Here is a 23,824-nt window from a genome sequence, read left to right as displayed (position 1 = left end):
TGACTGGCTGTTAGGAGACTTCCTAAAAGGGCTTAGCGCAGCCTCTCGGGTAAATCGTCCCTCATGTAAACAACATCGTCGAGAAGCTTCATCTCTCCATTTTCGCGCCCCAACTACCCCAGCAGATCAACGCGACCCCCACGCCACTTCCCCGCCGACCGAATGCGCAGCGAACTGAAAATTGTCAAGAAGTTCCCGATTTCTCCTCCGATATTTTGTCCTTTGCGCGCCGATTAACGCGAGTTTCGTTGCTTCGGAGCGCGGTTGACGTTACCACATTTCCCAGCGCCGGCTTTTACGTCTCGACTATATGCACTCTGTGACGCGCCATCCATGACGACCGTCATTCGCACCCGCCACCCGTTGCAAGTCATTAGCATGAGCAACGAGCAGCCTGGATCAAGGAAAAGCAAGCGCCTTGCGGGTAGGTTTGAGGAACGCGAGGGGAAAGCGGATATCATGCTAACAACACGCGCAGCCTCGTCGGTATATGACGAACAAGATGGCGACTTCCATTTCACGCGCGGATCGAAACCGAAGCGAGTTAAGAGCGCGGAATCCGAGCCGGAGCCAGAGACCGGGCCAGAACCTGACCCCGCGCCGATTGTCGCGAAGAAATCGGGAAGGGGCAGACCCGCGAAGACACGCGCTTCAGTAGCAGCCAAGGCACCCGAACCGACCCCATCGGTAACGGCACCCAAAGCAGCGACTTCATCAAGGCCCCGGACGCGACGAACCGCGAGTTTGCAGCCGGCAGAGGAGGATGAGCTGGAATTCGTTGCGCCAAAGCGTACGACGCGTCGAAGCACGCGCAGCTCTACGGGCAAGGCAGATAAGCCGGAGAAGGAAAAGCCGCTTAACAGACCAGCGCCAGTACCGGAGGAAGAATACGATGCCGAAACCGCGACACCAATGGAAGTGGAGAGACAACAGACGCCACGCGTTATGGACGAGCCAGTTGAGTCCGAGAAGATAACGCTCCCCGTCAGTGACACGCCCGTCATCAATAGAAACAAGGAAATGCGGAAAAAAGGAGGCGGCAACCGGCGGAGCAGCACGGGTATGCGCGGCAGGAGAGCAAGTTCCCTAATCGAGAGCGGACACAATGCGATTCCCCATCGGGAGGTCGAAACTGCGGAATTTTACAAGCACATCGAGTCTGAAGGCCTCATGGAACCGAGGCGGATGAAGCAACTGCTAACCTGGTGCGGCGAACGAGCACTGCTGGAAAAGCCGCCGCATGGTCAAACAGATTCTAACACAATTCTGGGTGGTAAGTTTACACATGAGGCTGTGATAACCTTCCTCGACCGCTAACTCCGTACAGCTCGCTACATCCAAGAGCAATTGCTCAAGGACTTTTCGACGAAATCGGAATTCTCGGACTGGTTCAGTCGAGAAGAGGGACCGAAGAAGCCCGTGATATACAAGCCGAACCCACGTAACATTGAACACCAAGAGAAGATTGAGCAACTAGAACAGAAAGTCAAGAGGTATTGTTGGGCCACATTCGACAACTCGCCAGGGATCTATGCTGACGAGATGCAGACTAAAAGAAGAGAAGAAGAAGTGGCTGGCGCTGAAGAAATCGCGTATAGAAGTCGCACCGCTATTCCCAGAAGCAGGTGCCGCGCAAACAGCAGTGGCGGATGCATCAGTGCTCGATCCGAACGAGACAGAAATGCTGAGCTGGCTCACCAACCCGGCGTCTTCGTTTGAGAGCGTTCGTGCCAAGACGCTCTCCCGCCTGCAAAACACGCAGTCAACGCTAGAGTTCAAGGTGGACCAGCTCGCTGACGGCATACACAAGCTCTTGCAGCGAGTCGACACGGCAGGCCGAGAGGCGGACAAGGTGCTCTCGCTGAGCGCTGCGCGGCTCAAGGAGCGAGAAGTGAGGGAAAAGGCCAATGCTGGCACCAAAGAGATGCCCGTCATGGAGGTGCTGCGCAGCCTAGGTAGGATACTACCAGAGGGCGCGGAGTAAAGAATAATGTTTATACGAGCATCTTCCTCTTTCCACCTGTAGCGTGCTCAACGCTCTCTCCCTTTGATGGAGATAATGACTGGTATGAAATTGTGTGGTTGGAAGGGAAGTCTCCGTCCACGCTGTGTTTGTCCGGGACTTGCGGACTTTCTGGAACGGGTCGGGCTGGCAAACAAGCAAACTCCTTGTCTTTTATTTTTCGCTTGATGGTTATGAAATGGCGCCTGAGGGGTTTCTAGGGAAGATGCAGAAACATGCATGTCTAGGGAGTTTTCGGTTACGCAATACCCAAGTTGTCTTTTGCTCGTCGGCAGGAATTCCTGTGTATACTGAATCCGTTACAACCTCGATTCCGTTTGGCGAGAACTCAGTCGAAAAAGAACAGCTCGTGTTAGCCTACAGTCATCCGACGAGGCAACTGAATGCAAAGTGAAGGGAGCTGTGCTTCTAGGCGATCTAGCGGAGAGGGTGGTGGACTTTGGGGATGTATCTGTGGAGGGGCCAGCGGTAGAATGAGAGACATGCTTGTACATAATCCATCCTCCAGCTGCCGCTTTGCATTGCTCCACCACCTCGGCGAAGCAATTTGTACGCTCAGACTCGAGCCGCCACCGAGAAGAAATTACCCAAGGCTTTAGTTGTCACTTTGCACGATTCAAGCCGACCTCCGCGCGCGTTCGTCGGGGATCGAACCGTCATACAGTGTCAGCGGCGCGAACACGGTACACACCTGCACGGCCCTGGCTCCATTCGACCGTCGACGGAGATCCCAGGGGCCCCGTTTGTCGAAGGCGAACTACACAAGTTATCGATAGTCTTGCCTACCTCGGTAACACGAGACCCTCCCCTTCGCCCTTTCAAAACCTCTAATTATTCATACCGCCCACTTCCTGTCTCGCTCTCCCAGGCATCCATACAGCAAACGCCTGTCCCGAACCCAAGCAGCACGGCAGAAGAGGGAAAAGGAAAAGAAACCAGACGCCCGACAAAATCGCATCGAAACATGTCGACATTGGCCCGCGCCCTCCGCCCGGCTCGCCGCCTCCGAGTCGCTCCGCCCACCCAGGCCGTGCCCCTCGTTGTCCGGAGGTGCTTCGCCAGCAAGCCGCCCGCCCAGACCGAGTCCGCCGTCAACGGCGAGCTGGGCGTCGGCGAGTTCGAGGGCATCAAGTTCCGCGTCGAGCCGCTGCGGCGCGTGGGCGAGGACGAGCGCACCATGCGCGCCCGTCTCCTCTGTAAGTTGTCACTTGTCACTTCCTCCTCCTTTTGTTTTGTTTTGTGGAATTCGTTTGAGCAGACACCGCCGGGCAAGGGGAAGAAGAAAAAGAAAAAGAAGAAGAAAAGGAAGGGTGAAAAAAAAGATGAGATAGCTGACCAAGAGAAACCCCATGTCTGGACAGACCAGTCCCGTAAGCGCGGCACCCTCGAGTCTGACCTCCTCATGTCGACCTTCGCCAACGAGCACCTCCCGCACATGACAAAGGCCCAGATGCAGCAGTACGACCTCTTCCTCGACGAGAACGACTGGGACATCTACTACTGGGCCACGCAGGAGGAGGCCCCCTCCAACTCAGCCCCGACGCAGGCGCCTCCGGCCGACACCAAGGGCGCCGAGGACGTCCGCACGCAGCCACCGCGCGCCGGCGAGTGGGCCAACACCGTCGGCACATTCAAGGCGCAGTACCGCCCCGTCCCCGCGCGGTGGCAGGGCAGCGAGGTCCTCGAGATGCTGAGGGCCCACGTGCGCAGCCGCCGCGCGGACGGCACCGTCGGCGTGCACCGCGACGTCCAGGAGCGCAAGGAGGGCGGGCTCGGATTCATGCCGCCCCTGTTCGACGTCGACAAGGCGGGCAACAAGAACTGAAGAGCCGGGCGCCGGCGACGCGGAGTGAAAGTGTAAAAAAGGAAAAGAAAAGAAAGAAATGAAAAAAAAGAGTCATAACAGCCAGTGGGAGGGATTTTTTACCATCATATCTATCAGGAAACATAACCATCATGGTGGGAGAGGGATGCAAGGGAGCGCATGGTACACGGGCATTTTCGGCTTCTTTGGAGGTCTTTGCATATTCACGGGAGCGGAGTACGTGTTAGAAGGCGGCGAGGTGGGCGGGAGACGTGAGAACGCAGCCTGGCTTCATTGAGGGGCTGACCACCGCGCCCCCAGAACCTGGGACGATGGATGGTGTGTAGCAAATCTGTAATTTGACAGCGCAATAAACGGCTGCAAGCATGAGCATCAGCGACGCCTGTGTCAACACAGGCAAGGTACGTCGGTCAATTTGGAAAGTGCTCGGTGGACAGCTTATCCCAAGTCTGTCAGTGACCTGAAACATACTCTTATTCAAACCGGCGTGCCCACCGTAGTAGACAAGCAGCAACACCTTCTGAAGCATAGTAAGGGGCGGCAGGTGGGAGGATCGGTGTTGCGGATGGAAACGGACCAAGACAGCGCAGTATCCTCCTCTGTCTAGGCTCTGCGCTGCACCAAAGTGGACTGATACCATCTCTGCAGTTCAGAGAGGTTTGTGATGTGATGTCCGTTATTTCATTCATGACTTTTTCAAATGGCAATCGTGGTATGTATGTATACACTGCTGCACACTCGGGAACCCCCCGAGATGTTGGTATGCTTTTTCCGAGTTGGCATCGTAGAGAAACTCGCCGCCGCCCATCCGTGCCCAACACAACATAACGTCCTTTGTCTTTCCCATAAATCCTTCGCGGTTTTGGTAGCCGTTGGCCGACTTGCTTGCCGCGAAGAACTCTAAATAAGGTGCTTGGATCTGCATTGTTTGCTATAGTTAGCTTCAGAGGTTCCATGGCCACTTGGGCTGCGGGCCCACATGGCAGGGAGGTGGATCGCAAACCTGAAGTACGCCCGCAGATACATGATCTGCCAAGCCCACAGGCCGACGAGTGTCAACGTCGTGCCGATGCCGAACCACTTGACGCGGGTGTTGGTGCTCTCGTTGGTGTCGCGCAGCTTGTGCTCGCGCGCGCGCAGGTAGTCCATTTCGCTGTTGATCTCACTGACAAGCTCATCAATACGCCGCAGCTCCGCCTCCACGGGCTTGAGCTTCTCCGTCGCCTGGATGGCGTTCCAGTCCTTGGCGTCGGCACCAATGTCGATGTCGAGCTCGATGTGGCGGCTCATGGAACCACCACGCCCGGCTATACAAGTTGATGTCAGCTTCTAACTCTCATGAATCCTCGGGAAAGAGAACAAGGCATTATGCTGGAGGTCCTGCCATCATGGACATTGTGACCACCAGGCACATGCAAAGTCAGGTTTAGGGGGGGCCACGTACAGCCAGACAGGATATTCTCGAAGCAGACGTCGAAGGCCGCATCAGCGTGAGACGTGAAGACAATGCGCTTCTCGCCGCCAGCGATGTCTCTGGGCTTGCCGTAGTCGTTGCCAACAGCGTCCTTGATCTGGAGTACAATGCGCGGTTAGCTAACCATACAAATCAAACACGGCTCGCGTTCTTTTTTCCCTCTTCCCCTTTGCCCCTCTCTTCCTTGGCCTTTTTCTTTTCCCGGGAAACAAAAAAACCCCCCAGGATTTGATCTTTTGCTTTGTATTCCGTTTCCTGAAGTTGAAAAGAAGGGGACACATACGTGCATGTTGACCGTCATACCGTCACCCTTGTGACCGTCCACAATGGCCGTAACGACAACGAGGGTATCCCGGCCGACAAAGTTACGAATGCATCGTTCCTTCCTGCCCTCGTGGGGACTTGTGGCCTGCAGGTCGAACCTGAGCGCCTGGGCGCAGCAGGCGAGGAGGACGAGGCCGCACACGTAATGCAGCAGCGATCTTGTCGGCGCCATCGTTCGTTCGGTTCGTTTCGCAAATTTGTAGTAATTGAACCCGCAAGTGTTGCCGCGAAAATCGGTCGAGTCGGGCCAGTCACAGCAGTGAAAGTGAAAGAGCAATGGCGGAAGGGGAGAGGGTGGAGGGGAGCCGGGCGTGGGTTGGATTGTCGAAAGCTGGTCGTTGAAAGGAGCAGCTCCCTGGGCTAGCGATAGGAGAGCTTCAGTCTCAAGGGACCACCTTTGGGGATTTTTGGAAATCTGTCGCGTTCGAGAGCCTGGACCACTCAAGGACCCTTGTTAGCGGATACGCCGTGACAAGGCCAATCAGAGCCTGGGAGAGGGGCAGCCTTGCTCTTGGCAATCACGTGCGATGGTAGCCTTGCAACTTTTTGAGGTGTGGCGTCTGGCGCGGCGCGCGCTGCGTCTGCCTTTCGACGTCCACCCTTTCTCACTGCGATGCGACGCATCCTTCCACACCTAACGAGGCCAGTCATTGAGGAACAATAAGCACTCTTGTTTCCTGCATCGCCAGCTTCGAGCCACACAGTTAACTATTCGCTCTCTGTAGCGCCATCCGCCACGATGCCCAAGTGTAAGTCTCTTCCCCTCCATAAACTTCCAAAAGTTCGAGGCTAACCCGAGGTCCCAGTCTTCTGTACGGCTATTCCCAGTTCCTCCCCTACCGCTCAATTTCGAAGGTCCGAGTCCGACTAACACGGGTTTCCAGGCGATTATTGCGATGTCTATCTGACGCACGATTCCATGAGCGTGCGAAAGGCGCATAACAGCGGTCGAAACCACCTGCGCAATGTCGTAGACTATTACCAACGTACCGTCACCCTCCTCCGCCATCCCGCCTCCCCGCGCAAGCAAGAAAGCTAACCCCGTCTCACCAATACTAGAAATCGGTCACGAAAAGGCACAATCCGTCATCGACTCCATCACCTCCTCCTATGCCGCCGAAGGCCAGGCGCACAACAACCCCATGTTGCCGCAGAACCAGCCAGGACACGCCTTTCCGCCGCCTTTCCCCTTCCCCGGAGGTTGGTTGAAACCCCCCACCCCTGCGCGCGCGAGCGCGAATTCCTTTCCAATTCTGTCGTTGCTATGCTAACATCAAGCTTACACAGGTATCCCACCTCCCTTCCCCGGCATGCCCGCTGGCGCGCCTCCTTTCCCTCAAGGCATGATCCCGCGTAAGTCCCACCAGTCCATACGAGAAGCTTTTCTCAATTACTTAATGAAAAGTTTGAAACTGACCTGCGCGTCTATAGCCCCCGGACCAGGTGGCCGCGGGATGCCTCCTATGCCCCCCTTTCCCCCGGGTCCCAACGGTTCACCCATGCCCCCCGGCGGCCTGCCCTTCCCTCCGCCGGCCGGTCTCCCGGCCGGCCTGCCCTTCCCGCCTCCTGGCGCACCGGGCGGCCTGCCCCCTAACTTCCAGTTCCCTGGTATGCCGCCGCCGGGTGCTGGCGGATTCCCTCCCGGCCCTCCTGGGGCTTTCCCTCCTGGTGGCGGTCCTCCGGGACGTGACCAGCGGTAAGGTTTTGTGGGTGTGACATCTCCTTGCAGACGGGTGCACGTGTGTGCGCATGTCGTCGACTTCGAGTACGGTGTTTAGGCGTCTAATCTGGGAAGGGCAAAACTCTTGGCATGGTAAAGGTACAAACTGATACCACGAATCACATTCAAAAAATGCGTGGGAAAAAGGAACATCAATATACTAAGGCGCCGACGTTCTTAATCATGAACCTGTGCAAAATGGTATCTTCACAAGTAATCTCTATATGGTACAACAATAACAGTCCCCAGTGTTCTCGTAACAAAATCATGCATTCCCTAGGTTCTTGGCCCCAGTGAGATCATCATTGTCGTTGCAAGGCCTTCAAGTCAACCGCATCCCGGAATTCGTTCCGGAGTGCGCGAAATTGGTCTTTGGTCGTAAAATTCTGTAGTCGTAAATGATATTTGTTCGTAACGGTCATAATACCTCCCATGTAGCCATTTCCTGCGCCCTTCCGGGCGCCCCAGTCTCCTCGAGTATATTACGCATGATTGTTCCAGATAAATCTGGCTGGTGAAATTTTGTACGTGCATCGATCAAAAATGGTGAATCGACAAGCTAGTTTGTTGGTACGAGTCGCGGTATGTGTTTGGTCGAATGACGTCTCCCATGCCATCCCGTACTTCGCGCGGCCCGCTTATCTTTTGGCGCAGCTCCTGCGTCCTCTTCTCTCGTTTACGCTCGTTCATTTGCCTCGGCAGGTTTTGTAACCCCTCCAACGTACCCGAGATAGAAAAGCGTCTTCTCTTCTTCGGACCGGCCTCCTCATTGTTGTCGCGTTGGGCGACGGTACTCATGTAAGGAACGGGGTTGGCCGACTGGTCGCGAAGAGAGTCTAAGCTGCTCCGGCGCCTCATGACACGGAGGTTGCCGCTGTCCGTCCGGCGTATGGTGCGTCTATCAGGCTCATTCCGCGTCTCTGACGTGTAGAAGTCACCCTCACCACGGTTGGGAAGGATTGCAAACGTCTTCTTCACCCGCGCGCTGATGCTTCTTCGCGAAGTTGGACGATTGTCGATCGGAGGGTACCGATACACCTGGCTGATGGGCTCGTCCTCCATTTCCCTCTCCCACCTATCGTCATCCTCATCAGCGTAGGCAGGGCGCCAATGCGGGTGGAGTCGATCGTCCTCGGGCGGCGGTGCCTGGCAGTCCGGGCACAAGCAAGGTCCTTCCATAGAAGAGTGACTTTTGGAGCTTGAACCTCTACGCGTGAGAGAAAAGGTCCTGGTCAATAGTCCCGGTCTGCCGCTTTTAGGCGGATACTTCTCTGAGGTTCGTCTCCGGGCTAGCGCCCTGCGGACGACAGATCCACCTTTCTGCGGCTGCTCATCCGCCATTGTCTCAAAATAGTTGCCCATGTTGCGCTCCCTCTCGTGATTCGGTGTCAAGCCTGAAGGAGTTGCAGGAATGAACTGAATAGCAGGAGGAATAACGGGAGGCACTGGCGGAGCAGTTCGAGGGTTGCGAAGTGGCGAGTCCACATCGTCCATGGTATGCTGAGGATGCGGTGGCGTCACAAGCCCTTCCTCGTCTGGACCGGTAGTGATTATCGCGGGCCTTGAAGGTGACTCTGGCAGCTCCTTGTCCGTTTGGGACGCGTCGGAGCACTCTGAGGGCTTGTTCGAGTGATTCACCACGAGGACAGACGAATTTTGATGAGGATACAAGCTCACAGCCTTCGCCTCTGAAACTTCAGGGGCAGTACCACTCGTCGTCACGGAAGCCGCCGAGAAAGGAGTATTCTGCGTAGATAACCGCCTGCCAAAGAAGGGATCTCCGAGATGGTCTACATTGAGCTTGTGGTCCCGATGATGGTGACCATTGTCGGTCCCGGATGAGGTGGGCCTTTGGAGGGCCAAGGCGGGTGCTCTCATTTCATGTCCTGAGGGTTGGCCCAACAAAGCGGTTTGAGCCTTGAGGCTGTCCGCAGTAAGTGAGCCGGCACGAGATGTGTTGCGGCTGGTCGGCGCAGACAGTGAAGAAGATCGCTTCGGAATAACAGGTGGATAGTCAATCGTCCGTTGATTAGAGCCATCAGACTCTGACATGGACCGGTTTCTCCGCCCTGGCCGCTCGAATACTGGCGTCGGTAAGTCGTGGCCTCTCGGTCCATTGGCACGAGTCGCCGAATTCAAGCTTGCACTTCTTTTGGATCTTCGACTGCTTGTGGATCTCAAAGACGGGGCCGCGCTGGACTGTGATTTGACGGATGAGCGACGGTCCGGAATAACAATGACAGGGATGCCACCGCTCTTCCAGATCTCCCTACGAGCTTTACCACTCGAGATGGAATTAAAAGTCGTGTTCGAGGCGTAGCTGTTGTGACGGCTGCCGCTGGGACGAGCCAGCGGTCTTGGACGCCTTGGAGACCCTCCAAGCTGGACGGCCGAGTTCGCGGCGGAGCTAGAAGGAGATCGATCGGACCCTGAATCCCTCAGACTGAGCTGCTTTTGCACGTGTCTGAGGGTCTGTCGCCTTTGCGGGATTGAAGGGGCATCAACCAAGATCGCCTCGACAATCGTCGAGGCATTCGATCTTGTAGATTTGGTGGACATGCCCGAGAACCTCCGAGCATCGCGGTTGGCCAAGGATTCATAGGTTGGCGTGTTGGACCAGGCGATCTCACTCGGTGCGTAGAAAGCTGCCCTTTCACGCTGAGACATCGCGCGTAACGCCTTTGTCGCGTTCGTTGGCGTGACCACACGATCTTCAAAAATTTCAACCTTGCGTCTCCCAGCCCGGGGTGCGGTTTTTGGTTCTTGGCGCCTCTTCCTCACTGTGACGGTCCTGCCCAAGTTGTCGTCCCACTCTTGTTCCACTTCATTGTTGGCAGTCCATTCTCCGTCAAAGGCATTAAAGTCGTTTTTCATCTTTGGAGTTGTAGCGTCCTCCGAAGGCGACTCCAGGCCTAGCCCCAGCCCCACCGGTGATGGTGATTTTGCCCTGGGCTCAGAGACCCGACGAACCGTGTTTTGGGAAGTTCGCGCAGAAAGGATGTTTGGCCTAACAGTCGATTGCATGTCGTCATCTTCAGAAGAGTACGGTTCTTCTCTGGCAGTTCTGAAGGACGCAGTCCGCGACTCGACTGTGGTGGCTTTCGAGACTGTGCGATCGATGGGGATCGGTCGAACAGCCTTGGAGCGAGTCGCAGATTGTGGAGGAGTCACGTCGGGCGTTGGTGGACTTTGCTGGTTTGGAGGAGTGGCAGGTACACGTGCAGGTGTCGTTGGCGTTTGCGACACATTCTCGGCAGGCGTTGGACTCGGAGGCTGAATGGAGCGACTGCTCGACGAGGTGCGCGAGTGTGAAGGTGGTGTCGGAGGCAAGTCCGGCCCGCTGCCTATTCGCTTCGGTTGGTGTCTCAGCGTCTGAGGGCTCTGCTGTTGCGGCGCGTCCCTTTGGGACGGTACACAGTCGACAACTAGATCATACTTCCTCGGGGCTGATCGTACTTGATAGGAGCGCGGTGTGTCGCTCCTTTGTCTGTTGGGGTGCGGTAGGACTTTATGCGTTTTGAACATTCTCTGCCCCGCCAGGGCATTGTCGGGCGAGCCCAAGGGGTAGGTTTTTTGTCGAACCGACATGGTGGAGGATGGTTTCCGGGTTGCCGGAGCAGTCATTATAAAGGGCATCTGCCGTTGATATGCGTTCTACAAGATTGCAATGCGTGCTAAATGCATAGACAGTGACCCTTCGCAGGCTAGCGAGGATGCGAGAAAACCAGAGTCGTTTGCATGCTGGATAGACTAAGTTTCATAGACGTGGCCGAGCCCGAGACGGGGAAGGGGAAAGAAATGGAATAAAGGTATGCCATCCGATAGCGGGTGGAGCAGAGCAGGTGAAGAGTGAAGGTGGAAAGCCGGAGAGCTATCGGGATGACGTCCTAAAGGTAAGCCTAATACATTGGAACCAACTGACTTGGTGAATCGCGTCGAGGTCCAACGGTGTGCAGTTACAGTTGGCCAAAGTCGCGCGAGAGTGACGACGGCAGCGGAACCGATGAGACGAGACACGAAGCGCAGAGGCGGTTCAGCCTAGCGGCATGAGACAATAGGCTCCGTGGATGAAGGAACAGAGACGTGTCGGGTTTGGTTGAGGCAGAGACTGGGTAGTCTCAATGGTCACGATGCAGATGGGGTCCGGGTCTCGGGCGCAGGTGTATGAGGAAGATGAAGACTCGAACGAGGACGTCTGTTCCAAGACGGGGATGCGATTTGACCAGGGCCAAGTGGCACAGACCGAAGCAGGGAAACGAGACGGGACGTAATGTGAGATTAATGCTGAACTTCGGCCGGCCTTGATGGAAGCAACAGGAGGGAATGACGATCCAGGGCTTCGTGTGGCAGGCGGCGGACGGACGGTGGCGTTTTTTCGGTGCAGGACACGGCTCCCAGGAGGTTGAGACGATGGGGACAGACGACGATTCAGGGAGAAAAGGACGAGAAAAGATGATTGGCAGGACCGGAAAGGGTCTGACGCAATAAAAAAGAAACGCGCCGTGGGTGAAGAGAGAGGGAGGGGGAGAGAGAGAGAGAGAGAGAGAGAGACAAGGGCAGAGCAAAGCAGAGCAGAAATAGAGCGGCAGGTGCATAGGGTCGAGGTCAGGTACCGTAGGTAGTAGGTAAGCTGGTAAGGTAGGTAGATGTTCGTAAAGAGTCGGGAATATGGAGCCAAAAGCTGGCTGGCGATAGGCGAGAAAAGAAGAAAGAATTTAGGGGGGGCGCCCGGTAGGTGGGTTGCATGGCCCTGGCTGTCAGTCAAGCTGTGGTGGGATACGACAGGGTGAGGTCAGGGAGATGCTCCAAGGTATCTCCCTGTAGAACTACAGAAGGCACGTCAGGCCTTGGATTAGAGACGGATCCAACCAACCAGTTCGTTTCGTGGCGGGTATACGCAAAGAAAGACTGTACTGGACTGGTCATTATGGGGAGAGGAAGGGGTCTGGGTGTTTTCAGGAATCGTATGGACGGTGGGTTCGGGGCTTCCCAAGGGCCAAGACCAGGCCAAGGAAGGGAGAGGAGCTGGACCAATACCGAGGGGGGAAGAGAAACAAGAAGGGAAAGAGAGAAAAGAAGAAGAAGAGAAGAACAAAAAACGGCACAAAAATCGAGTGGCTGGAAAGAACAAACTCCCCTCAGGCACACATACACAGAGAGAGATTGGCCAGTAGGTATTTTGTACTGCATTGGATTCCTAGGCATTCTCTCAAACCGAACTTAGGGTTCCCCTTCCCTCCCATCCTATCTGACTGCCACTTAGTCATCCTTCTAAAAGTTTTATTCAAGCCAAGGCAAGCAATCCTGCTTCCATTTGGCGATCTTGAAATAAATAAATAAATGGAGGGGGAAAATCGGCTGGGCTCTTTCCCTCTCTTCTTGCAGGTAAGTGCATTTGTCCCGTGATACCCTCCCTACCTGTACACCAACTCTGCAGGGAAGGTGTGTGTAGCAAGCAGCAGTAGCTCCGCCAGGGAACCCAAATAAGGAACCTACCCACCATCCCAAAGGGCTCTGTAGCACCCTACACTTGACCGATGGCGGCTAGCCAAAGTGGGGCTGTCTCTTTTCCACCTCGCAGTGGCCCAATATTACCAGCTCCCATAGGCTGTGCCTCTTTTTTTAGTGCTTGCATCGTGCTGCATCGTGCTGCATCATGCTCCAGCGTGGTTTCCTTCTTCTGCAAAGCCATGCCAACTTTTGCCGCCTTTTTTTTTTTTTTTTCTTTTTTTCCTTTCCTCATCCCCCTCTCCCCTCCTCTCCTCTCCTCTCCTCCCATCGACGTTACCCCTTCCCACCTCCCCTCCCTCCTTCTCTTTTGTCATCTCCCTTTCCCGACTAGTTTGGACGATGTATGGCGCCATCGTGTAATGTGTCTCCTCCCCCACCGTCCTCTTCTTCCTCTCTTCGACTAACCGCCCTGCCACAAACGCCTCACAAGCCATGCCGTCTGGCAGCAGCATCTGGGTTGCACCGCCAGTTATCGACTGACATCTGCCTATCTGACTCCAACACCATCACCGTGAACTTTTGGGTGACACTGAACCTCCGTATTGGAAGCGAAGGTATTGCGGTGACTCCCGTGACACCAACTCGGTGTGCTCTCCCCACCTCACCCCCAGGTCGCGGTCACAGCCATCGCGCTCTGGGTTATGTCGATGTCCGTGATTGCACCGCGAGTCTCTGGCATCCCAGCCGCTCGTACCTACATATCCCGACGGTGCAACTGCAGAGTGCACAGAGGCCGCCTCTCTCCAAGACAAATCAAAGCTATGGGACGGCTCATGGCATCCGGCGCTTCTTTCTCAGACCTGCATGGACTCCGACAAGCCTCGGGGCAAATCAACGGTCTTCCACGGCTTGCTGCATTACGCCACATGCATATTTGGAAACAGAAGCCACTTCGGTAGCTGCAGGAAGACGAGGAGAAAAACTCGACTGCGATGCGCCGCGGGCCACCGGCATACGCCATCGACTCCGCCAAGTATCGAAAAAGTCCTTCGCTGGCAAGGGTTCTGAAAACTCGGCTCGGGAGTCGATGCTCGCCTATAGCCAACGAACTTTTCGGAAAACAGCCCTCTTCCGACGCCTCAAGTCTCAAGCCACGCGTCTTCCCGCCTTTGCAATGTGAAGTGTTCCAACGTCCCTGTGGCTCAGTCAGCCGGGACGGCAACTATCTGCCGGAAGCGTCCGCCGGGCTGCCGATATCATCGTTGCGGAGCACTTCCGGGCCCCGGCGTGTAAGCCACCATGTGCTTGGCCCACTCGGTCCGCCGTCGCTGGTGGCGTGAGCGACCTCAAAGTATTTGGCCAATGCGATCGGATCAGTTGGCATGCCGTTCCGCTGACCGATGTGTAGCAGTATGAAACGAATGAGTAACCCAAGTGCAAAGTTATATAACCGGGCGGGGAGACGCAAGAACTTATACGTGTCGCCACTGAGATGCTGGCCAGTAACCGACGCCAGTCGTGAAGGGCGATCGATCTTTATCCGTCTGGCCAAGAGTGGTGACCATGGCACGAAGCCGAGCCTTGAGGAAACAAACAGCTTATCTATCCTCCAGACCCCGGACTCGCATCATCATCATCATCTTTATCGTGCTCGCTCTACTACGTAGGCAAACACCTTGCAGAACGCGCATGACGGACTGCAAAGTAGTCATTACTGCTTGTTTGCCTATTCGGGTAAGCGTCTAGCACAGCTTGCATACGCTAGCGTGTCGTAGCTTTTATCTTATCAGCCCCGCGTAGGAGTTGCCCCGCGTCATCCATGGAAACTCCTATCCAAGGAGCTTGTAAACACATCTTCATAGAGGAAGACTCTGGGGAGAGGTGGGCGGTTGCGATTTGAATGATTCATGAGCCAATCCAACGCCTTCCCATTCGCCCATGGCGATGGTGCCTTGTACCAGTTCGACGGGCGCTTCCCCCGTCGGAACCAAGATTGTGCTGTAACAGCCCCAGAGTTCGTCACGCCGCCGGCCCTGCAAAAGATGCATCTCGGAAACCCATTTTGGCTTATCTAGCTCAGGGTTTGCATCGTAAAACGGTGTGTAACTCTGACATATCCTTAATCCACTCCCATACCTATCATTACTCGTGACGTCGCCGCGTCGAGACCGTTCAAAGACTCTTGGTTCGCTTTCCTCACGTGAATATTACCCTGCCGTCGACTCAGGTGGTTGTCAGCACCCTGTCTCGACATACCGAACGTTTGACGCTGGGGGGTTCCATCTGGAGTGCAGAGCTGACTAGGTAGACCAATCGAATCTTGAGCCTAACATCTGCGCCGATCCTGCTCATGGCACTGGAGAAGGGGAGAGCTTTATCTCTGCCCCGCACTGCCAACGACTCTGCCACGGCCCTGGTCGTTACCTAACACCAACACGTGAAGGGCATGTTCGATACTGCATCTAACGGTACCCATTGACCAGTCTTGACACAGGGAATTCCCGTCGGTGTGTTGAAAAAAAAACGAACGTGGATAAGCTTCCGAGCCGGTCCCGGACCATATCTGATGCTGTAACCCATCATCATACGTGGAGAGCTGTCGAACCCAACAGCCAATCTGCTGCTGGTAAAACTTTGAGCCATGTACCGGGCCGGAATTCATAAAAGCATGGCGTTTTCCCTTCTCGGTTTTGCTGGGTTCTGCTGATTGTCGGCTTCATCTTGTTCACTTCACCACCAAGCCTCAGCACAATGTTCTCTCGAAGCATCCTCGCCCTTTGCCTTGCAGCAACCGTCTATGGTCACGGTGACCATGGCGATGCCCAAAAGTCCATGACCGGGCCTCACCAGTCTCTCTGGTATAACACTCTTCCTGGTGACGGCGGCACTCAGGCATGTCTTCCAATTGATTAGCCCAGAGTCTGTCTCTAACCTGTAGACAGGCCGACTCCGTGTTCTCCGGAATCTCGACCTTTGGCCGCCTGCCTTACCAGCCGTGCCTGGGCGCAAAGGATGTCAGATACGACATTGCCTTTATTGGTAGGAAAGGCGACGACACCAGACTATGGGCACTGCTGACAAGGCCCAGGTGCACCCTTTGACACCGGCACTTCGTACCGTCCCGGTGCTCGCTTTGGCCCTTCGGGAATCCGTCAGGGCTCCCGCCGCTTGAACCTCTAGTACGCTTGCATTCAGAAAGGCTCATTGCATGTAGGAGAGATACTCACAAGCTCGCAGCGGAGGTTACAACGTGCCTTTGGACACGAACCCCTTCAACAGCTGGGCTACTGTCCTGGACTGTGGGGATATCCCGGTTACATCGTAAGGGCCGAATGTCCCGCAACTCCTGTCCGCCTGTGCTGATGAGCCACCAGATATGACAACACCTGGGCCCTGCACCAGATCGAGGAGGGCCACTTCAACATCCTCTCTCGCCAGCCGGCGACCGATGCGGCCAAGAAGGGGCCTGCGAAGAACGAGCGTACACTGCCTCGTGTGATCACTTTGGGCGGTGACCATACCATCACCCTCCCCCTGCTGCGCTCCATCAACCGCGCGTACGGCCCCGTCTCGGTCATCCACTTTGATAGCCATCTCGACACATGTAAGTCATCGACGGTCACCCGCGCACCGTTCCGGCACTGACTACAGACAGGGCGCCCCAAGGTCTTTGGCGGCTCTCCATCCGAGGTCGCCAGCATCAACCACGGCACGTACTTCTACCACGCCTCGCAGGAGGGCCTGCTGCGCAATGACTCCAACATCCACGCCGGCATCCGTACCACGCTCAGCGGGCCCAGCGACTACGAGAACGACGGTTACTGCGGCTTTGAGATTGTCGAGGCCCGCGAGATTGACACAATCGGCACCGACGGCATCATCAAGCGCATCATCGAGCGCGTCGGTACAAAGAACCCGGTCTACCTGTCCCTGGACATCGACACCCTCGACCCTGCGTGTAAGACAACGTTGCTGAAAGCTGATCGAGGGGCTGTGTATGGCTAACGATTGCTGATAGTCGCCCCGGCTACCGGAACCCCCGAGACCGGCGGGTGGTCGACGCGTGAGCTCCGCACCATCCTGCGCGGTTTGGAGAGCTTGAACTTGATCGCTGCCGACATTGTCGAGGTTGCTGTAAGTGTTATCGCCCATTGCTGTGTAGTGATCGGCAAGCAGCTAACTGGTGCAAACCAACAGCCCGCCTACGACACGAATGCTGAGCACACCACCATGGCTGCCGCCGACGCATTGTACGAGATCATGAGCATCATGGTCAAGCGCGGCCCCCTCAGCGCCATGGTCAACCAGACGGAGGTCTACGAGGAGCTGTAAACAAGAGGGAACGTGGAGAAACCATGGAAACGGGGTCTCGAATGGCGCAGTTATGTTGGCACCAGTGTCCCATGCAAGCAGACGGGGGTGGGGGGGTTCTTGACGGTATAGGCGTTGCCGGCGGTTGGAGTTGCGAGCGGAAAACTTGGGTGGCTGGTGTTGTTCCTGGAATGTGGTTCTGCCATTGGTGCCGGTGTAAATCGCAGAGTTCCACAGGTACTAAAATGCATACTTGAATCACGATAATTGCCGTGCCATTTCGCGCCCAGAGTGTTGAAAGGCCACTTCAGGCCACTGTTTGTTCAACCTCGACGTCGTTGGTGGAGAAACAGCAGCGAGAAGCAATGACGTCACTCGAGACAGCATGTATTGCAAACTACATCGTACAGGTACATAGTCCTGTCATATCAGCCGAGGAATAAAGTCGGTTCGTGATATCCCTCTCGTCTGATTTGGCGTGTTCTCCGGCTACAAGACAAACAGCCAGTGGGTGGAATGCCCGGGATCGCGTCACAAAGGCGGCGGGACCATCTCGGCAGGGGGGGGCAGAGCTCGGGAGCAGCGGGGTAGGGGGGGCGCACGCGGCCTCTGCTGGGAATGCGCGACAGGGGCTTTAAGTGTTTCTATTTCGGTTGCAGGGGGGGATCCAGGGCTGGTAACGTTCCGGCGGACACCAACTGTTCCGACTACCTATGTGAGCAAACAATCTTTATTTCGCTTTTTCTCTTATCTTTCCCTCTTGCCACGCCCGAACTTTACCAGATGCGGTGGCCCCTTTTGAACGACCAGGACCGGTTTCTTTCAATTCTAGGTACCTAGAGACATCAGGCGAGGCGAAGAGATACGAGAGGAGGACGCGCCATTGTCGCCGACGGGGCGGTGCCAGCATAGCATTGCGCGTCGGTATTTCGACGGTTGACTGAGGGAAGCCTGTCAGACTTTTCTGATTCGGCGAACGGATTCATATATGTCAGAGGCTCGGCAACGGGAGACCAGCGCGCCCGAGACTCTTCTGCCCAGTCGTGATACACCACGCATGCTGGTTCTCTGGATGTCCTCCATTTTCCCTCTGGCGGTCGGGCTCGGAGGCGTGCGGACTTGGATGGCACCCTCAATGCCACGCGGCAAATGTGCAATAGCGCCGGAGGCGAAAGCTTGCGACGACGAATGGTGGCTTGACGGATGCACGTTGTCTTCTGACGTTTCTCTTCCTACCTAGGTTTTGTTTGTCTTTCCCGTTTTCCCCGCCGCCTGCCGTTCTCGGCAGTATCGCCAGGCGCAGGCACATGCTCTTCAACCCCCGGCCACTTTCGGGTTTGCGTTGTCTGTCAATTGTCTCACCTTTTTATATTTTTATTTTTCGTGTCCATCTGCGCCGTCTCGTGTCAGTCACCTGTGGGGAGGAAGAAGAAGAAAAAAGAAGGGAAGTGCTGGAGGGAAGTGGTTCGCGAAGGTCAGTTACCCGGGCTGCAGAGATGCCTCTGATTCGAACTAACCTCGAGCGAAAGGCCAGGAGAGGGTGGCTTCAGCAAACTGAATGTGCTCTGCACAACGGACCGGATCGCCATATGCCCCCACGAGGAATGCATCTTGATGGGGGCTTCCGTCAATGTCTCTACTGATACTCTGATGACGGCGTAACGATGCAATGGGTTTCCCAGCCTGCCATTCCACATTCTTTCACCCCTCTGTTTTAACTCCCCTAGGCTCCTTTTGTTTTCTAGGTAGGAGATGACAACCACCACCAGTTCGTCCGGTCATCCACACATCCGCGTGGCACACGCGACCATTTTCAATTGCGCGTACTTGTATCGCGCAGCTAGAAACAACCCTAAGAAAGGGCCGCACAGCCCGCTATTGGACAGACTTCTCATCTTGGGGCGCCATAAGCAAGGTGTAACCCAGTTGAACCGTGATAGGTAAGCTGGCTTCGGAAGAGAGGCAATCTACTCCGTCTCCCGATCAGGAACGTTTCTCAGGGCGTCCAGGCACACCCAATCCGTTCATCGGCAGACCCGCTAACGAGTGCCGTCACCAGTCTCAGCCCAGCCCGGCTTCGCCATTACGGTTTACGTTGTCTCAATGCGCCGGGCTTCTCGTCGCTTTCCGAGTCCAGCGGATTGTAGGACCGACTGCTGGACTGAAATGCTTGGCTGCTTGCTTGCGGTAGACTCCAAACCTGTCCCCAGCCTCTCTGGTCTCAACCTTTCCTCTTCGTGCCTAGAGATGGCTTCGACGCAACCTTCGCCGTCACGGCCTGCGCATCACCCACAACCTATATATGGATGATGTTGCTTTCCCCATACCACTTCTTAACATTGCATTATTTCGCCCCTTATCACTGCTTGCATCCCATATACAGCACAAGTATCACAGTTGTGTAAGCCCACACATATAACACCCGTCCTAGCGTCGCCATCGCCAACCCTATCACCGTGTCGTTGCCTGCACCACAACACTTCACCACCAAGCCGACAAAGATGAAGACCTCGGCAACCCTCGTCCTCGCCGCCTCTGCGTTGGCCTCGGCTCAAGTCGTTTAGTGCGCAGCTCCCCTCCCTCTCCCCGCTCTTCCGTTCCCAAAGCAAACCCTCACTAACACCACGCCCTCTCACCCCCAGCAACTCGACGACGGGCCAGTACCTCTGCTCACGCCCCAACTCGGCTTTCTGCGCTGGCGACTCCTTCGGCACGGACATCATCATCCGCTGCGACGCCAACGGTTTCGGCCAGCCCGGCCGCTGCACCAACAATCTCGCTGGCCAGTTCCCGTTCGGCGTCCAGCCCGCCCTATGCTGGCAGTCCCAGCCCCGGTCCGGCGACGCCGCCTGCGAGAAGAACTGCATCGTCTACGCCAGTCAACCCTTCCGGCTGCCCCCGAGCGTCTGCACCCCCTACGCGACCGCCTCCGGCACCGGCGCCGGACCGACCCTCACAACCCCCGTCGGGCCTTCCCGTCCGGTCGTGACCAATGGCACGACCAGTAGGACAATCGCGCTCTCAAGCTCCTTGAGGCTCCCGTCCTCTGTGGGGTTGTCGTCCACCACGAGGCCCCTGTCATCTGTGACGCGACCTACGGGAACCGGCGGCGCGCCCAGCTCCTCCGGCAACGGCACCGCCCTGTCGACCAGCCGCGGAGGTGGTAGCTCCGGCAGCCTGTCCGCAACCCGCACCCCCATCCCGCCCTCCAGCTCTGTCCGCCCCGTCACCGTGTCAACCGGCGGCGCTGTGGAGAATACCGCGGGGTACCTGGCTGTTGCCGGTCTCGTGGCCGCCTACTTTATCTAGACGCCCCCCTCCCGCACCCTCCTGTTTCCCCCCCCCTTTCTATTTCTTTTTACTTTCCTGATTCGTCTCCAATGCGACGCGTCTTTGGCATTCTTTCATCGGCATGCCGCGGGAGAAGCTGTATTCCACGGCTCGGACCTTTAATACTAATCGACAACTGCATCGGGGGTAGGCATGCAGAAGCCGTTCGAGGCACGCGCGGGCGTAAGGAGTTCTGGTTTGGTTTTTCCTCCCAAGGTTTTCTCACCTGGGACTGTATTGGGTAGAGGAATCTGCGGGACAAGGGCATGCCTGATTTGAGCTGGATGTCATGTGAGGGAGATGCAAAGATCATCATTTTGCAGCTGTAACAAAAGCAAGTGTGTAGTTTGTGATAGAAGCATTACATAGTACAGACGCTGATCAATCATTTGAATCTCATCATCTTTTCAAGCTAAGGAATCTTATACATCAATTAGCCTTTAGCTGGCCGTCGGGTCAAGCGTGTTCCAGGCCTTGCTTCTAGGACGTCTGTTATCCCATGCTCATGATCATGTATCTATCAGACCCAACTGAATACGCAGGCCTTACTTCCGCCACCTTCTCTCATATGTCCTGCTTCCGTTCCTCAGTCTATTCCCCTGACGCTTCCAAAGTATAACCATGAACGCCGCCCAATGCATGATGATGGAATTCAAAGCAACGAAAAAACGAATGAAACGATCAATAGGGCCAGAGAGGCCGCGGCCGTAGATCCTGCGTTTGGAAAATGCTTCTGGATCTCGCCCGTCTGACTGGGTGAAATGCTAGTACAGCTCGCGATGCCGCACTTGTACCCGCTCGGACAACAGCCGGGGACGGGGCCGCCCTCCTCGCCACACAGAAACCAGCCACCGGCGCAGGTCTCCGTCGCATGCGGCTCCGGAACGTCGGTGGCTGGTAGGACAACAGTGACGCCATTGCTGATGATGGTGACCGAGGGAGTAGGCGGGCACGAGGTAGTGGCGCAGTCGCGGCCGGTCTGACAGCAGCCTCCACCGGCGCGGGCGAGACAGGCGTAGAAGCCAGTCGGACAGTAGGCCGATGTCACGGGCGGGCCGCCACCCTCGCCTGGGTTGATCGACGTTGGTCGGAAAGGGGGCACAGCGTCGGAGGCATCCGAAGTCGTCGGAAGGCCAGGAATCGTCGTCGGGTCTTCAGTGGTGGTGGGGGTGGTGCCGGGGTTGACTGTGATGATGATCGTGACGTGAACAGTGGTGGTTCTGCCGTCTGCGAGTGTCGTCGTAGAGACTGTGGTAGTGGTGACGGTCTCCCGGACTGTCGTGCCGCCTGATCCACCGCCGCCGCCGCCGCCGCCGCCGCCGTTTCCACCTCCACCACCTCCTCCATTTGAGGCCGTCTGAGTGGGTGAAGTGCTCGGCGCTGGGGGAGGGCTGGGCACACCTAGGACAGTCAGCTCATGATCATGCCAGCATCCAAATCTCATTGTGAAGACTTACAGCCAACACCTTGACAGATGTAACCCGGAATGCAACATCCACCGCTGAGCTTAGCATCGCAGCTAGTTGTGCCGCTGGGGCATACGCCCACCGCTCCGCCACAGGAAGCACCGCTCGGACAACAGGCGACGTTCCCAACCCGTTGATCCTCGACCTTCACACACACTTCATTGCTCATGCAGCACTTATTCGGCGAGCCGATATACTCGCAGCTGTTCATAGTTGTAGGGCATGACTGTCTGGATTCGAGGATATGAAGAACCTCGGCGGCACGCCGTAGCTGCCCCCAACCATGGTTGGCACTGTCAAAGTGTTCAGCGAAGGGCGGGCGGTAAGGGAGCGATGCGTTGTAAAACAGCGGGTCGTCGGCCATGCGAGCGGCGACAAGTTCCTCGCGGGGTGAGAGCGGGGTGATGAAGACATCGTCAGAAAAGGAGAGGTCGTCGGGCAGCAGCTTCTCGCCGGCATTTGGTGGCATTTTGCGGATGGCTGCCGGGTGCTCTGCATTGACGTGGGCTGCTATAAGAAGCAGGAGCGAAGAGGGGAGGCCGAAAAGTGAAAAGGAACGCATTTTGCCGGAATTGAGGCAGATCCCTCGTCTCGCTCCGAAATTCAATCGTCTTGCGCTCCCAGTGCTGATGTTGTGGTACAACCAGGTTGAAATGGTGAGCCAGCCCAAGTTTTGTGTAAGGCAGCTCAGTCACGCCTTGTCAGTTGAGCTCACTGCGACTGCGGCGACCGTAGAACGGCAACTTTTGACGTGTGTGCCAAGTCTGCAAGATGAAGAGGTGCTCGTTGCTCAGATAGATGTAGGATTTCACGAAAATGACCGGGCCAGAAATTAGTTAGGCGTTGAGAGTGGTCGAGTTTCGAGGCGCGGAAATCGGTGGCTGGGCGAGAGAATGAGAATCAGAGAGAGGCCGAGAAAAAGAGAGAAGGACACCGCAGATTCCCACCTGCAAGGTGATGGAGCTGGGTGCGCTCGAGGCTGGCAGCTGCGACACCTCACCGCCCCGAGTCTGCTTCTCTCGTATCCGACCGTTGTCACTGTGTTGTCTGTGACCCGCAGCGAGACACGTCGAACTCGGGATCCGATCACCAACAATGCGTTTGTGTCCGTTTGCTGGGTACCTATCTATGCATGCTTGTTTCCTTGAGATTTCCAGATCACGCCGCTTGCTGACTTGTTCGAACGACGGCTGACTGACTACCTAGGTATCCGTACGTACAGTGGGGTGCCAGAAGTCTCCTAACAGCCCACTTTCCTAGCTACCTAGCATTTTCACCCTATCACTTAATCTAGCTAGTAAACTATAAATTTTTAGAATTATATAGTAAAACTATAGTTAAATTAAAGCCTAGAGTTTACTCTTTAATATTATATATACTAACCTTATACTTTTATTACTACCTTTAAGCGCTATAGTAAAAACTAAATTAGTACCTTAATCTTTTTTTATAAGATTATATCTTATACCTCCTTAATTTTCTCCTTAAATAACCTTATATCTAATTAGTTATTCTTAAGAAAAAATACTTCTAAGTATAGTCTTTTAAGGTTAAACTTTATTATTTACTAATAGTACTTAATAAGGTTAAGGTTAAGTAAGTAAGGTAGCTATTTTAGTTATAATACTACTTTATTTAAGAGCTATATAGTAGTTATATATAAGCTATAAATAAGGGTATTATTTTAAATAAAATACCTTATTTTATTATAGTTAGGTAAATACTTTTCTTTTAGGTATTAAATATAGCTATTTAAGTTATATTTCTTTTTCTTTATAGTGTTATCTCTCTTTAAGAAAACTAGCTTACTTTAACTATTCTCTTATACTATTACTTATACTATAATTAAGATATTAGCCTTAATATAAGCTATAAGGTTAATAAACTTTTTTTTTTACTA

The 23,824-nt window shown here is 55.2% G+C and overlaps 8 protein-coding genes across 8 annotated transcripts; 5 read left to right on the top strand and 3 right to left on the bottom strand.

The window, feature by feature from the left end:
- Positions 1 to 333: 333 nt before the first annotated feature.
- GLRG_04310 (uncharacterized protein) lies at positions 334 to 1,984 on the top strand (the record flags this gene model as incomplete). The annotated part of the gene is made up of 4 exons (XM_008094995.1): positions 334 to 424; positions 479 to 1,273; positions 1,328 to 1,493; positions 1,549 to 1,984. 4 exons carry the CDS (start codon positions 334 to 336, stop codon positions 1,982 to 1,984), a joined length of 1,488 nt encoding a protein of 495 aa, XP_008093186.1.
- Positions 1,985 to 2,987: 1,003 nt separating this feature from the next.
- Positions 2,988 to 3,848, top strand: GLRG_04309 (uncharacterized protein; the record flags this gene model as incomplete). The annotated part of the gene is made up of 2 exons (XM_008094994.1): positions 2,988 to 3,219; positions 3,385 to 3,848. 2 exons carry the CDS (start codon positions 2,988 to 2,990, stop codon positions 3,846 to 3,848), a joined length of 696 nt encoding a protein of 231 aa, XP_008093185.1.
- A 900-nt stretch (positions 3,849 to 4,748) lies between these two features.
- On the bottom strand, positions 4,749 to 5,818 carry GLRG_04308 (emp24/gp25L/p24 family/GOLD; the record flags this gene model as incomplete). Its single annotated transcript, XM_008094993.1, has 4 exons — positions 4,749 to 4,767; positions 4,852 to 5,155; positions 5,293 to 5,419; positions 5,606 to 5,818. The coding sequence occupies 4 exons, from the start codon at positions 5,816 to 5,818 to the stop codon at positions 4,749 to 4,751; spliced, it is 663 nt and encodes a 220-aa protein (XP_008093184.1).
- Positions 5,819 to 6,385: 567 nt separating this feature from the next.
- Positions 6,386 to 7,346, top strand: GLRG_04307 (U1 zinc finger; the record flags this gene model as incomplete). Its single annotated transcript, XM_008094992.1, has 6 exons — positions 6,386 to 6,395; positions 6,453 to 6,458; positions 6,531 to 6,632; positions 6,706 to 6,846; positions 6,934 to 6,999; positions 7,078 to 7,346. The coding sequence occupies 6 exons, from the start codon at positions 6,386 to 6,388 to the stop codon at positions 7,344 to 7,346; spliced, it is 594 nt and encodes a 197-aa protein (XP_008093183.1).
- Positions 7,347 to 7,903: 557 nt separating this feature from the next.
- GLRG_04306 (uncharacterized protein) lies at positions 7,904 to 10,954 on the bottom strand (the record flags this gene model as incomplete). The annotated part of the gene is made up of 1 exon (XM_008094991.1): positions 7,904 to 10,954. The coding sequence occupies one exon, from the start codon at positions 10,952 to 10,954 to the stop codon at positions 7,904 to 7,906; it is 3,051 nt and encodes a 1,016-aa protein (XP_008093182.1).
- Positions 10,955 to 15,568: 4,614 nt separating this feature from the next.
- On the top strand, positions 15,569 to 17,149 carry GLRG_04305 (arginase; the record flags this gene model as incomplete). Its single annotated transcript, XM_008094990.1, has 8 exons — positions 15,569 to 15,645; positions 15,756 to 15,856; positions 15,906 to 15,996; positions 16,055 to 16,138; positions 16,192 to 16,421; positions 16,473 to 16,775; positions 16,836 to 16,951; positions 17,015 to 17,149. 8 exons carry the CDS (start codon positions 15,569 to 15,571, stop codon positions 17,147 to 17,149), a joined length of 1,137 nt encoding a protein of 378 aa, XP_008093181.1.
- A 2,480-nt stretch (positions 17,150 to 19,629) lies between these two features.
- GLRG_04304 (uncharacterized protein) lies at positions 19,630 to 20,437 on the top strand (the record flags this gene model as incomplete). Its single annotated transcript, XM_008094989.1, has 2 exons — positions 19,630 to 19,691; positions 19,771 to 20,437. 2 exons carry the CDS (start codon positions 19,630 to 19,632, stop codon positions 20,435 to 20,437), a joined length of 729 nt encoding a protein of 242 aa, XP_008093180.1.
- A 673-nt stretch (positions 20,438 to 21,110) lies between these two features.
- Positions 21,111 to 22,486, bottom strand: GLRG_04303 (uncharacterized protein; the record flags this gene model as incomplete). Its single annotated transcript, XM_008094988.1, has 2 exons — positions 21,111 to 21,859; positions 21,916 to 22,486. 2 exons carry the CDS (start codon positions 22,484 to 22,486, stop codon positions 21,111 to 21,113), a joined length of 1,320 nt encoding a protein of 439 aa, XP_008093179.1.
- Between the last annotated feature and the right edge of the window lie 1,338 nt (positions 22,487 to 23,824).

This window comes from Colletotrichum graminicola, assembly GCF_000149035.1.
Source record: "Colletotrichum graminicola M1.001 genomic scaffold supercont1.13, whole genome shotgun sequence".
NCBI classification, from domain to species: Eukaryota; Fungi; Ascomycota; class Sordariomycetes; order Glomerellales; family Glomerellaceae; genus Colletotrichum; species Colletotrichum graminicola.
Note: the sequence above shows the minus strand (reverse complement) of the source record. Positions and strands in the feature narration are given on the sequence as shown.